Source organism: Humulus lupulus, chromosome 1, assembly GCF_963169125.1.
Source record: "Humulus lupulus chromosome 1, drHumLupu1.1, whole genome shotgun sequence".
In the NCBI taxonomy this organism is placed as follows: Eukaryota; Viridiplantae; Streptophyta; class Magnoliopsida; order Rosales; family Cannabaceae; genus Humulus; species Humulus lupulus.
In genome coordinates this window covers 7,420,939-7,433,062 of record NC_084793.1, presented here as the reverse complement: position 1 = coordinate 7,433,062, position 12,124 = coordinate 7,420,939, and the positions used below count along the sequence as shown (strand labels likewise).

Below are 12,124 nucleotides of genomic sequence, written 5' to 3'. Positions count from 1 at the left end.
TCTATTTTTTTGTCTCACACTAAGTCATTCCAACACAATTAGATTTTAACAAGTAATTTTACATCTCAAAATATATAATTGTATGCTTATTTATACTATTAGATCATCTTCAATAGAAGATGTAAATGTAAATGGGAAAATTTCACTTTTTATGTCTAATAATGCCTAATATTACCAAAAAATCCCAACACTAATAATATTTTCAAATTAATGCTAAAATTTTCCCTCATACCCAAAATACCCTTCCCATTCAACCTCAGCCTTCTCTCTCTCAGTCTCACAAAAATCCCCCAAAAACCATCGAACCCCCACCTCCGTCGAGCCGTCGAGCCCGCATCTCCGTCGAGCCCCCACCTTCTCCGTCGAACCCCCACCTTCTCCCATTTCTCCGTCGATCTCGAGATCCACTACAAACTCCCATTTTTCTGTCAAACCCGAGACCCACGGAGCATATTTCCTTCAAAGTTTAAAAAACAAAGGTAAAATCTTGAACCCAAGTCCATATTTGCTTTATATTGTTGTTGAATCTGTGATTTGTGGAATGGGTTGTCCGATTTTGTGGGAAATTTTTTCTGGGTTTGAACCAGTGGCTCGATAGGTTCGATTATGGTTCGATAGTAGGCTCGATAGGGTAGTTTGAACAGTTCAATGGTGGATCGATAGGAGCTCGATAGATCTATGGCAATATATGAAACTAACTCGATAGGATCGATTATGGTTCGATAGTAGGCTCGATAGGAGCTCGATATGAACTCGATAGTTTCTCGATGGGTATGTGGTATTATATTACAAGGGCTCGATAGGATCGATTATGGTTCGATAGTAGGCTCGACAGGAGCTCGATAGAAGCTTGATGGATATATGGTATTATATTACAAGGGCTCGATAGGTTCGATAATGGTTCGATATTAGACTAGACTGTAGCTCGATGGTTATTTATGTAGGCAGATTTTGCTTAGCTCGATAGGCTCGACACTAGCTCGATAGATTTAGGTTATTGATATTGCTCGATGGAACTCGATAGTTTCTCGATAGTTGATCGATAAGGTATGTTGCAGCTCGATTATAGCTCGATGACAACTTATTTCAGTGTTTTTATGAAAAAAAATTTATTCTATTTTCTTACCCATTTTTTTTCATGTGTTGTTACAGATGCCTAATTTGCTTGTTCCGTTCAGTGATCACTTTCCTGGTCGAGTGACATATCGGGGTAGTAGTACTTTAAATCACATTAAGACCAGGTTTTTGGAGCTCGGGCTGCTTGAAAGGGCTAAGGAATCCCCTTTCAAGCAGTTCTTTTTGGCTTCGGAGTTTAATTTCTCCAGAGTCTTGGTGCATCAACTGTTGCTCAGGAAAATCGCCAGCAACAACGAAGATGAGGTGCATTTTTTTTTTTGGGTCGAAGTCTTGTAGATTCGGCATGGGAGAATTTGCCCTGGTGACGGGGTTGGATTTTAATACCTTCCCGTCACCAGAAGAGTTGGAAGGGCGTAATCTCAACAATCGGTTGATAAAGGAGTATTTCAATGATGCTGAGAAAGTAAAGTTCTCACAGGTGGACCATGCTTTCAAGACTTGTACGGTTGTGGAAGATGTGTACAAGCTTGGTCTATGTCTGTTTGTTGAGGGGGTTCTGAATGCCATTGAGGGCAAGTTGCACATTTGGCGAGATATTCTAAAAATTGTTGAGAATGTAGAGTACTTCTTCAGCTATCCATGGGGGAAGTACTCTTATAGGAGGCTATTGCATTCTTGTAAGAAGGACATGGTGAAGCAAAATGCCAACTATGATGCCAAGAAGGATGCTAAGGTGCAGCAAGAGTCCAAGTACAATATGTATGGTTATGCCCCGACCTTACAGTACTGGGCATATGAGACTATCCAACAGCTTGCGGTGGAGCTTGTTATGAGCTCGGGAAACATGTTCCCGAGGAGGCTTAGTTGGTCGCATCAGAGGAACAAGGATTTCACCAATTCCGTCATCGCACCGATATTATTGAAGAAGAATGTAAGTTATGTTTTTTTTTTTATCTATATGCTTATCTTTTATCATTATTTGAGTTAACCAAATGTTTTATGTTGTTTGCAGTTAATTGTTCTTCCGATGTTGAAGCCTCGGCCAGCAGAAAAAGACTATTACTTGTCTTTGACTGCGGGAGATCTTCCCCTTTATCCTGGGCTTGGCCAGGATCCCTCGGAGATTGATGAGGAGGAGGATGCGACTTTTGAGAAAATCGCAGAGATAGTTTCTCAGGCAGCCGAGAAAGCCAAGATATTTGTTGATGCTGGCCCGGGGGAGGAGGTTCCAGGTCCCACCCCTCCTATTGCTCCAGCCTTATCCCCAGCCTCAACCTTTGCCCCAACAACAGCCCCATCCTCAGCGGGAACCCCAACACCAGCCTCAGCCTCAGCCCCTGAGCTCGCCGACTTGATTGAGCGGTTGGACAGAGTCGAGGGTCGACAGGAGCCCTCCTGAAGAACCAGTCAGTGATCTTGGACGTAGTCAGTCAGATCCTGACATTTATTAAGGAGAAACCAAGGGGCTCCAATGAAGATTCAGACTCAGAGTCATTGGATATTCCGCTAGACTATGTTGATGATCCAACGACGCCTCCTACCATCATTGTGACACCTGATGCTAAGACGCCGGGAGTTGTTATTGTCAACCCTGAGGATGTTGCTGGGGTTCAGTTTCAGAGGGCTAGACACCAAAGACGCAAGCCAAATTGGTTTGAGGACTATACCGATCCCACGAGGAAAAGACCTCTCACTGATGCAGCTGCACCAGCAGAGGAGGCTACACATGTGCTGGACCCTCTCAAGAAGCCAGATCCCAAACAGTATAGGACAATGTGCAAGTGGCTACTTGGAGACATGCCCAACAAGAACCCGCGGGATGTAAAGACTGGGAGTCACGGTCCAGTGTGGTTTCTGACGTTGAAGACACCTCAGTCGTGGCTCAATGATGGGGTAAGCCATTTATACCTAATTATGGACTGTTTTCAATTTTACATGTTTTGTTTTTACTGACTCGATATGAGCTCGATGATAGCTCGATATGAGTTCGATAGGAGTTTACAGGATCGATATGAGCTCGATGGAGCTCGATATGAGTTCGATAGGGATGTTAAAACTGTTTCATACTGGCTCGATGTGAGCTCGATGGAGCTCGATATAAGTTCGATAGGGATGTTAAAATTGTTTCATACTGGCTCGATGTGAGCTCGATGGAGCTCGATATGAGTTCGATAGGGATGTTAAAATAGGATTGTTCTTTACTGTTTCAGACTAGCTCGACGTGAGCTCGATAATAGTTCGATAAGAGTTCGATATGGATTAGGGTTGTTCTTTACTGTTTCAGACTGGCTCGATGTGAGCTCGATGGAGCTCGATATGAGTTCGATAGGGGATGTTAAATAGGGTTGTTCTTTACTGTTTCAGACTGGCTCGACATGAGCACGATAGTAGTTCAATACGAATTCGATATGGATTAGGGTTGTTCTTTACTGTTTCAGACTGGCTCGATGTGAGCTCGATGGAGCTCGATATGAGTTCGATAGGGATGTTAAATAGGGTTGTTCTTTACTGTTTCAGACTGGCTCGACGTGAGCTCGATAGTAGTTCGATAGGAGTTCGATATGAGCTCGATAGGAGTTCGATATGAGCTCGACAGCAGCAATTTATGATGGTCTTTGCTAATTTTTTTATCGTACTCTTTTTGCAGCATATTGATGCGGCAGAACACATGCTTCGTAGGCGTCGCAAATATTTTCCCAATATATATCGACAGAATGCAGTTGTGATGAACAATTATTTCTCACAAGTGATACCTGCCCGATATGATCAGTATAAGAAAACAGCCGACAAAACAAAGTATTCTTGGGATGCTGACATTATGTCCATGTTGACCGGCATCGAGCAGCAGTTTCTGGCATCTTGGGGAGGAGTTGAGGATGTATATTAGTGCCAGAACTATGGACAAAAACATTGGTTTGCCATTGAGGCTTCCATTTCTAGTTGGACTCTGACTGTTTACAATTCGGACAACTCGGTGATTAGTGATGCAAAGCTTGAGGATATTATGAGTCCATGGTGCTTTATGCTTCCTTCTCTGTTAATGCAGAGTAAACTGTTTACTGATAGCTTGATGCTGAAGATTCCATCAGCAGGAAAGAGGCCGCATCAGTTCACATGGCGTCGCAAACAGAAACACGAACTCCCTCAGTCAAAGAGAAGGTAACAAACATCATATTCATACTAATTTTGTTTCTAACTAAATTTATAGTAATGTGCACTTAATATTTACTTTTTTTTTATAGTGGGGATTGTGGTGTGTATGCTATCAAGTATATTGAGCATCTAATGATCGGTCTTCCATTGAAAACTATCTTCGATGAAAATATGGAGGTGTTCAGGAACAAGTGGACCACAGACTTGTGGTATCAAAATTTGTTACCTTGATGATTGTATATATACAGGGTCTTTACATGTACAGTTTGTTGTTCACATGTTTTTATAACTTTCATGGTAATCTTGTATACGGGGTCTTTACATGTACAGTTTCGAACTGTTATCATTTTTTTATAACTTTCATGGGCTGTTATCGAGCTAATATCAAGCTATATCGGACTGTTATTCAATATATGAGAAATTTTTTACCTTCATGATAATCTTGTATACGGGGTCTTTACATGTACAGTTTCGAACTGTTATCATTTTTTTATAACTTTCATGGGCTGTTATCGAGCTAATATCAAGCTATATCGGACTGTTATTCAATATATGAGAAATTTGTTACCTTCATGATAATCTTGTATACGGGGTCTTTACATGTACATTTTCGAACTGTTATCATTTTTTTATAACTTTCATGGGCTGTTATCGAGCTAATATCAAGCAATATAATTTTTATATCGAACCATTAACATAACTTTTAAGAAAAATCAAATAAAAAGAGTTTATTAATACAACAAGTTCCAATGGGAAAAAAGAGTTTAAAGCCTAGCTTTGCATGTAGCCCTGTTGTGGCCAAGACCACCACACATGCTACACTTGCGCTCTTTGCGAATGATTTCTCCATTCGATGGAGTGCGGTTTGTCTTCCTTCTTCCTACCTTATTCTTCTTCGGTCGACCAACTGGTTGTTTTTCAACGGGAACCCCAACTTGCATTTTCTCTATGTTCTCGGGAACTTCCCAATCATCCTCGTTGCCAGTTGGGTAAATTGTTTCTTTGTAAGACTCCTTCCACATCTCAGTAGTGTAATATGGTGAACACAATGAGTAAATGTTGACACTGCGCAACATGGCCGCAGCCACACCATGAACACAATGGTAACCCATTATTTGAAACTGACCACAAGAGCATGATTTGGTCATCAAATTCACCTCACCATCACCTTCTGGGTCTACCACATGAAATTCAAACTGTCCAAGAGGATGGACTTTCAAGTACCTTGCATGATCCACAATGCCTGAGACATCTTTCTCATATATTGTTGCTAATTTGGATGTGCACTTCTCTACCTCCTCACGACGCGCGGCAAACCATGACTGAATTGTGAAACAAATGAATTCCACAAAAGTAGTGACTGGGAAGGTTCTTGCGTCTTTGGTTTTGTTGTTGAAACTTTCAGCGTAGTAGCTTGTCATTACATTGTATCGATTCCCAGGAAAGTACGCACGAGTCCACTTATTGAAGCCAATACCCTCGAGATATTGAGCTATGGCAGGATCCATTTGCTTTATATTATTGAAGAACCTGTGAAATTTAGACTTCCGAAATGCATATGCCGCATTCCACATCTCCTGGTGACAGTGATCGGTTTTGAACTTAGCGATTACATTCATACTTATGTGATGGTAGCATGCGCCGTGGTAGGCATCAGGGAAGACCAACTCAAGAGCATGAATAATGCTAGCATGCCTATCTGATACAAAAGACAGATTATTAACAACTCCAATGGCTTCCTTCAATTTCATCATGAAATACTTCCAAGAAGCATGATTCTCACTGTCAACAATCGCGAATGCAATTGGATAAATGTGGTTATTCGCATCCAATGCGACAGCACACAACATATGCCCACCGTACCTTGACTTCAAGAAAGTGTCGTCCACACATATAACAGGACGACATGATGTAAATCCCCTTCTACAAACTCCGAGTGAGAAGAAACAGTAAAGAAAGCGACCGTCATCTGTGACAAAATCAGTAATTGTACCTGGATTCTTTTGCTGCAGCATGTACAGGTAAGAAGGTAACTTGGAGTACGATTCTTCAGGTGTCCCCCTGACATAACCGAGTGCCTTCTCTCTACATCTCCAAGCCTTCATATAACTCATATCGATCCCAAAATTATTCTTCATATCCTCCTTTATGCTGTTTGGTGGATAGCTAGTGCCATTAGTAGCATATTTGTTCTTGATAAGGTGCCCAATGACAGAAGGTGCTGCTTGACGGTGGTCTTTTTGTCGCAATTCTAGTGAGCAAGTATGTACATTATTATAAACAGTGATCTCAAACATCTCCGATCGCGCTACTTTTTTCCCTCTTATTCTCCAACCACAATCAGGATCCTTGCAGGTGATATACAACACATCAGTACCAGACTTCTTTACCATAAACTCAAATTATTCTTCATTGCAAAGAGAGCCGCTTTGGCTTTCAATTCCATCTTGTTCTCAAATGTCTTCCCAAGATGTAATTCCCCCAATGCTACACCGGATGAGGGTGATTCAGAATGACTACAAGCTATGATATCTTCTTTTGTAAACATGGGAGCACTCCATTTTCTGTGATCTTCTATTGAATTTATTGAAATGTTCCCTGTATAGTTATATTCTGTTCCATCAGGACGACTAGAGCTGGTGCCAGGTGTTCGACGTCCTTGACTTGGTGGGTTCGTCCGTGCAATATGACGTATTGGTTGTTCTTGTGCTTCTTCTACTTGCAAATGTTCAGCTAATAGATCATCATCCACTGAATTGTCTCCTAAGTCCTCATTGTGTTCAGCTACCGGATCGTCATTCACATAGGGGTTGTACTCATACTGATTGTCCCTCAGGTCAGCAATAGGAAATCCTAAAGTACTGGCTGCTCCCTCAGGTCCGGGAGTGGAATATGGGTCTGCAATGACAATCTTTTTAACAGGAGTGACACACAAGCCCAACCTTTCTTTAGATGTTACTCCTAAGAATGCACAGACACCAAGATCACTTTCAACATGAACTGGTGTAAACGGTTGGTCGCCACAAGTGTAAGGAGCCTCCAATTTCAACTCATAAATCTGTTTATCAGCTTTAAGTTCCTTGTGCAATATGTCAAGAAGTTGCAAGTACGTTACAGTATCCTCCATTCGTATCACCATGCATTGAGGGTCCTTGAAAATCCACTTATTCCCTTGTAATTCCCAAACACCATTGTAGGATACAAAAATGTAGACAATAGAGCCTGTGTTGGAAAAAAAAACATTAAAATTGTCAGGAAAACTGTCATTTATTCAGAAATACATTAAAAAGGAACATTATCGAGCTTTATCGAGCTAACATCGAGCTTTATCGAGTTAGAATCGAGCTCTTATCGAACCCTATCGAGCTACAATTTCTCAAAACCGAACATAAACCTAACCAAACCCTCCATCGAACCCTATCGAGCTCCTATCGAGCTCATATCGAGCACATATCGAGAAACCTAAACCTATCGAGCTCAAATATTGTAGGGTCTAATCGAACCCTTATCGAACCATTGTCGAGTTTACATCGAGCACAATCGAGCACTAATACCCAACCCCTATCGAGCTATAATCGAGCTCACATCGAGCTCTTACAAGACCTTCTTATACATACCATCGAGCTCATATCGAACTGTTATCGAGCTGATATCGAGCAAAAAATTTGCAGAAAACCCAGAAAAACACAGATCGCGGAATCTCTCAAAAAATCCCAAAAAATACACCAATATAGGCTCAGATCTGCTCAAAATAGCCAAAAAAATGTAAACAAATAATACCCAATACATAAAATATAAAATCTTATTACCCATGGTTTTTCTCCTCAAAAAACTCTCAAAATAGATATTGCATTTGATATTAACGACTTCACAGAGACAATGAAGATGGCTAACAATGATTTTGACAAGAAAATTATACAAAATTATAGGTTTGTGTGGATGATTTCGTGAGAATGAGAGAGAGAGAGAGAGGGAGGAGAGTGGAAGAGAAGGTTTTGTGATTTTTTGATATAATGGGAGGGATATTTTGGGTATGGGAGGAATGTTTAGCATTAATTTGAAAATCTTATTAGTGTTGAGATTTTTTGGTAATATTAGGCATTATTAGACATAAATAATGAAATTTCCCATGTAAATATTGTACTATATTTATCACAAAAAATTAATATGTGATATATTTGTACAATTTTTAGCATAATACTCAATGCACAATTGTAAAAAGTGATACAAAAATCAATATTTCATTAATATTTATTTGATATTTATTGAAAATATACAAAAAATAATAATTTTTCTTTATATTTTATTATTGATGGATAAATATAATAATACAATAATAAAGTAAAAAATATAGCATTTTATGTTGATAAAGAAAGATAATAATAAAATAATAAAAATAGTATAAAAGTAAATAAAAAAATATAATATTTATAGTGATGCAAATGTACTATGCTATATTACTAAATTAACAACTCTTGTAAAATGACCTATATTTTACCAATAGATCTCTAATTTGACATTTCACTAGAGATGCACTTTTGCCATTTTATAGTTTCACTTTTGATATAAATATATATTTTTCTTCTTTTGAATTTGTAGATGTTATTTTAGTATAATAGAAATTTTAATTAAATTATTGTATTTTTGCTCTAACTTTAGGAAGGCCCTCAAAATTTAAGCCCTCCCAAATGAGACAGTCCTCATTATATATATAACCACGTATTCAAAAAAAAAAAAAAATTTAAATTGCGTCAAGCACAACTAACTAACTAAATAAAGAAGTCCAATTTTAGTCATACAAAAATAGCGAAGGGTGGATGAGAATGCAAAATTAGTAACAAGCACGCAACAAGAATCTGAAGATAAATGGTACTACTACTTCGAAACAATTTTTTCCAAATATTTCTAACACTAATTATAAAATAAACTAGCGAACCTACAAGTGAAATCCTACCACTCAGAATCAAGCAATCAAACAGTTTGTTGCCATGGCTCACAAAGGGGGTAAAGATCGTCTGCACTAGTATTACTCCAGTAGAAACCAAAACCTTTGGGGTTTGCTGCTACTAACCCTGCCGGGGCTGGGCGCCACCATAGCCACCAGCAGCTTGTGAGGGGTCAGATCTCCATCCTGCATTAGAATACCCTGAACTACCATTGTTGTCACTGTAGCCACTTCCCATATAACCACCCCCACTTCCTTGTTGATCTACACCAGTACCACCACCGCCACCACCACCAGCAGCATTGCTATTTGGGGCACGTCCACTAGAAGGGTATGCGGCAGGGTAAGGACCATAGCTTCCACTGTAGTTAGGATACCCATAACCTTGATTTCCATACCCAGATGCCCCGCTGGGGGATTGACCTCTAGGAGCAGAAGCAGCTGCACCGCCGCCGCCTCCTGGAGCGCCCCAAGGAGCTGTACCGTAGCCAGAGGCACCATAGCCGGTGGGTGTTTGACTGCCCCAGTTATTTTTCATTGCACCAGGCGCCCCGCCAACATAACCAGCATTAGGGGCATTTGGGTTTCCGTAGGACCCTGCAGGACCACCAAATCCAGCAGCAGAACCTCCATAACCACCAACGCCATATGCTCCATATCCCCCATAACCAAGTGCACTGTTAGCCGCTCCGTAACCATAACCAGGTGCACCATAGCCTGAATATGGAGGGAATCCACCTGCAGTTGTTTGAGGCTGCATATATCTATTGCCATCCATTCTACTGTCGAATGTATTTGTGCCACCACCAGAATAACCTTGGTAGCCTCCACCACGGCCACCTCCACCAGGGTTTGCATCTTTAGGAAGGGCTCGTTTCACCTCTACTAGCTTGCCATTTATCTCGTGGAAGTTCTTAAATAATACTCTATCAACAGCATCTTCAGTATCAAAAGTTATAAAACCAAAACCGCGGGGTCGTTGAGTATTCTGATCATACATTATTACTACATCAGTTACATGGCCAAAAGTTTCAAAAAATTGACGAAATCCATCTTCAGTAAGCGTGGAAGGCAGCCCTCCAACAAATATTTTTTTGGTCTTAAAGTTTCCTCCCCCTCCAGAGCTTCTACTAGAAGAAAAGTTTCCACTTTTTGAGGAGGTCTGCTCTTCTCTTGACAAAGCCCTTTTTGCATCCACCTGTAATACCAAGTTGGCAACTTTAATATGTTTCATAAAAGGGCACTCATAACTAATCAAAAACAAATGAATAAAAAGTGTAATAACATATCTGAAATATTATTCCCATGCGAAAAGGAAAATTTAATAACAATCACTCACATGGAGAGGAATAATACACGGGAAAGAAAAAGACAAAAAAAAAAAAACTATGTATACATAACAACAATATCTTTATCATTAACCTACACTACACTGATAAAAGTGACTTTGTAGGTCTACCTATATCAAGAATATAATGTGATAAGACAAAAAATATAAATCAGAGAAATTGCAGATCGGAAATCAAATCATTCATGCTTCTCAACTTTCCCCTCTTAGATAAAATTGCTTATTATGTCCAGGAGAGCTTGAAACTCTGCTTTCTATATCCCAAATGTGAGAACCCAAACTCAGTTCTGGAGTAAACTCACTGTGATCCCCTGATGAATTCTATAGGTAATTATTATCTCATCAACTAATTCAGCCAAGACACAAAGGGACTTGAAAATTGCAGCCCGACAATCCATGGGAATGCTAATTCCCATTATAAAAGATTATAAATAGAATAAAAAATACAACAAAAGGGGCAATCCCTTCTAAACTTGCATACGAAAAACCCCCAAAAGGAAAAAAAAAAAAAAATTTAACAACCAGTCAAACAGGGGAAGGTGGGTGTTATAATAAGTCATATATATATAGGTCATAGTTAAAATCAGAAGCGTATAAATTTTCCCTAAAACAATGGCTGTCTTAGTGATTTGCAAAAGAAGAAAACAACAAACATAAGTATTGATTATAAGTCCCATATATACGATATTAGCCGGGAAGACCAAGACAAAATGTTCATAAATCATAACCAGCAACAAATTACAGAACCTTGAAAAGCAGAATCAAAAGAAATTTAATAAACCAAGAGCCACTGTGTATTAGTTGAAACAAAAAAAGTCTTGATCACCTACACAGTGGACGAACCCTGTCCTAATTGAACAACTCCCAGAGTAATAAAATATTGATTTTTTGGGGTCAAAAAAGGAATAGAAAAACCCAATTGGCAATACCACAAAACGAGAAAGATTACCAATTCTTGGCAAACAGGTGAACCAAAAATCCCACAAACTAGGACAAACACCCCATAAGGACCATTAAGAAAGTAGAGCAAAAGTCCCGAATTAATGGCAATGACTGATAGAAAAAGCAAAACCTTTAGCTTGAGTTCAATATATAATGGGTCAATGCAAGTGGTAGAATTGAATTCTTGAAAGAGGGAAAGAAAAAAAGAAAAGAAAAGAAAAAAGAAGAGGTTTTGAGACTGACCGCTCGACCATCAATTGTGTGCTTTTCGCTGAGAACAGTATCAAGAACAGAAGGGTCGGAGAAGACGACAAAAGCGAAACCCCGAGGCCGACCGGTGGTCTTGTCACGCATTATTACAGTTTGAGTGACCTCGCCGTACTGGCCGAAGTAGTCGCTGAGCTTCTCCTCCGTCGTGTCCCATGCTATTCCACCTATGAATAGCTTCCCCTCGTCTGAGTCCATGTCTTCTCTTCCGACCACACCAAAATGTACTCCTCCACTCCCGTATCGGTTTCTCTCTCTAGGACTGTGTAGAGAGCGAGAGGAGAGAGAAAGAGAGGGACGATTTGAGAAAGGAGAAGGAGACCGATGGAGGAGGAGGGAAAGGACTTAGGGTTTGTTAAACGACATCGAATGAAACCCCTCTTTGCAACATA

General features: G+C 39.8%; 1 protein-coding gene across 1 annotated transcript; it reads right to left on the bottom strand.

Moving 5' to 3' along the window:
* Nucleotides 1-9,083: 9,083 nt before the first annotated feature.
* On the bottom strand, nt 9,084-12,124 carry LOC133784730 (heterogeneous nuclear ribonucleoprotein 1-like). Its single transcript, XM_062224012.1, has 2 exons — nt 11,709-12,124; nt 9,084-10,373 (listed from the first exon to the last, which is right to left on the bottom strand). The coding sequence occupies exons 1-2, from the start codon at nt 11,928-11,930 to the stop codon at nt 9,297-9,299; spliced, it is 1,299 nt and encodes a 432-aa protein (XP_062079996.1). The 5' UTR covers nt 11,931-12,124; the 3' UTR covers nt 9,084-9,296.

Bases quoted from the DNA above. Each gene is read 5' to 3' on its own strand.
- LOC133784730 (XM_062224012.1), bottom strand. From the start codon at position 11,930: ATGGACTCAGACGAGGGGAAGCTATTCATAGGTGGAATAGCATGGGAC. The intron at 10,374-11,708 runs GTCAGTCTCAAA...TTGGTATTACAG, and splicing joins ACACAATTGATGGTCGAGCG to GTGGATGCAAAAAGGGCTTT.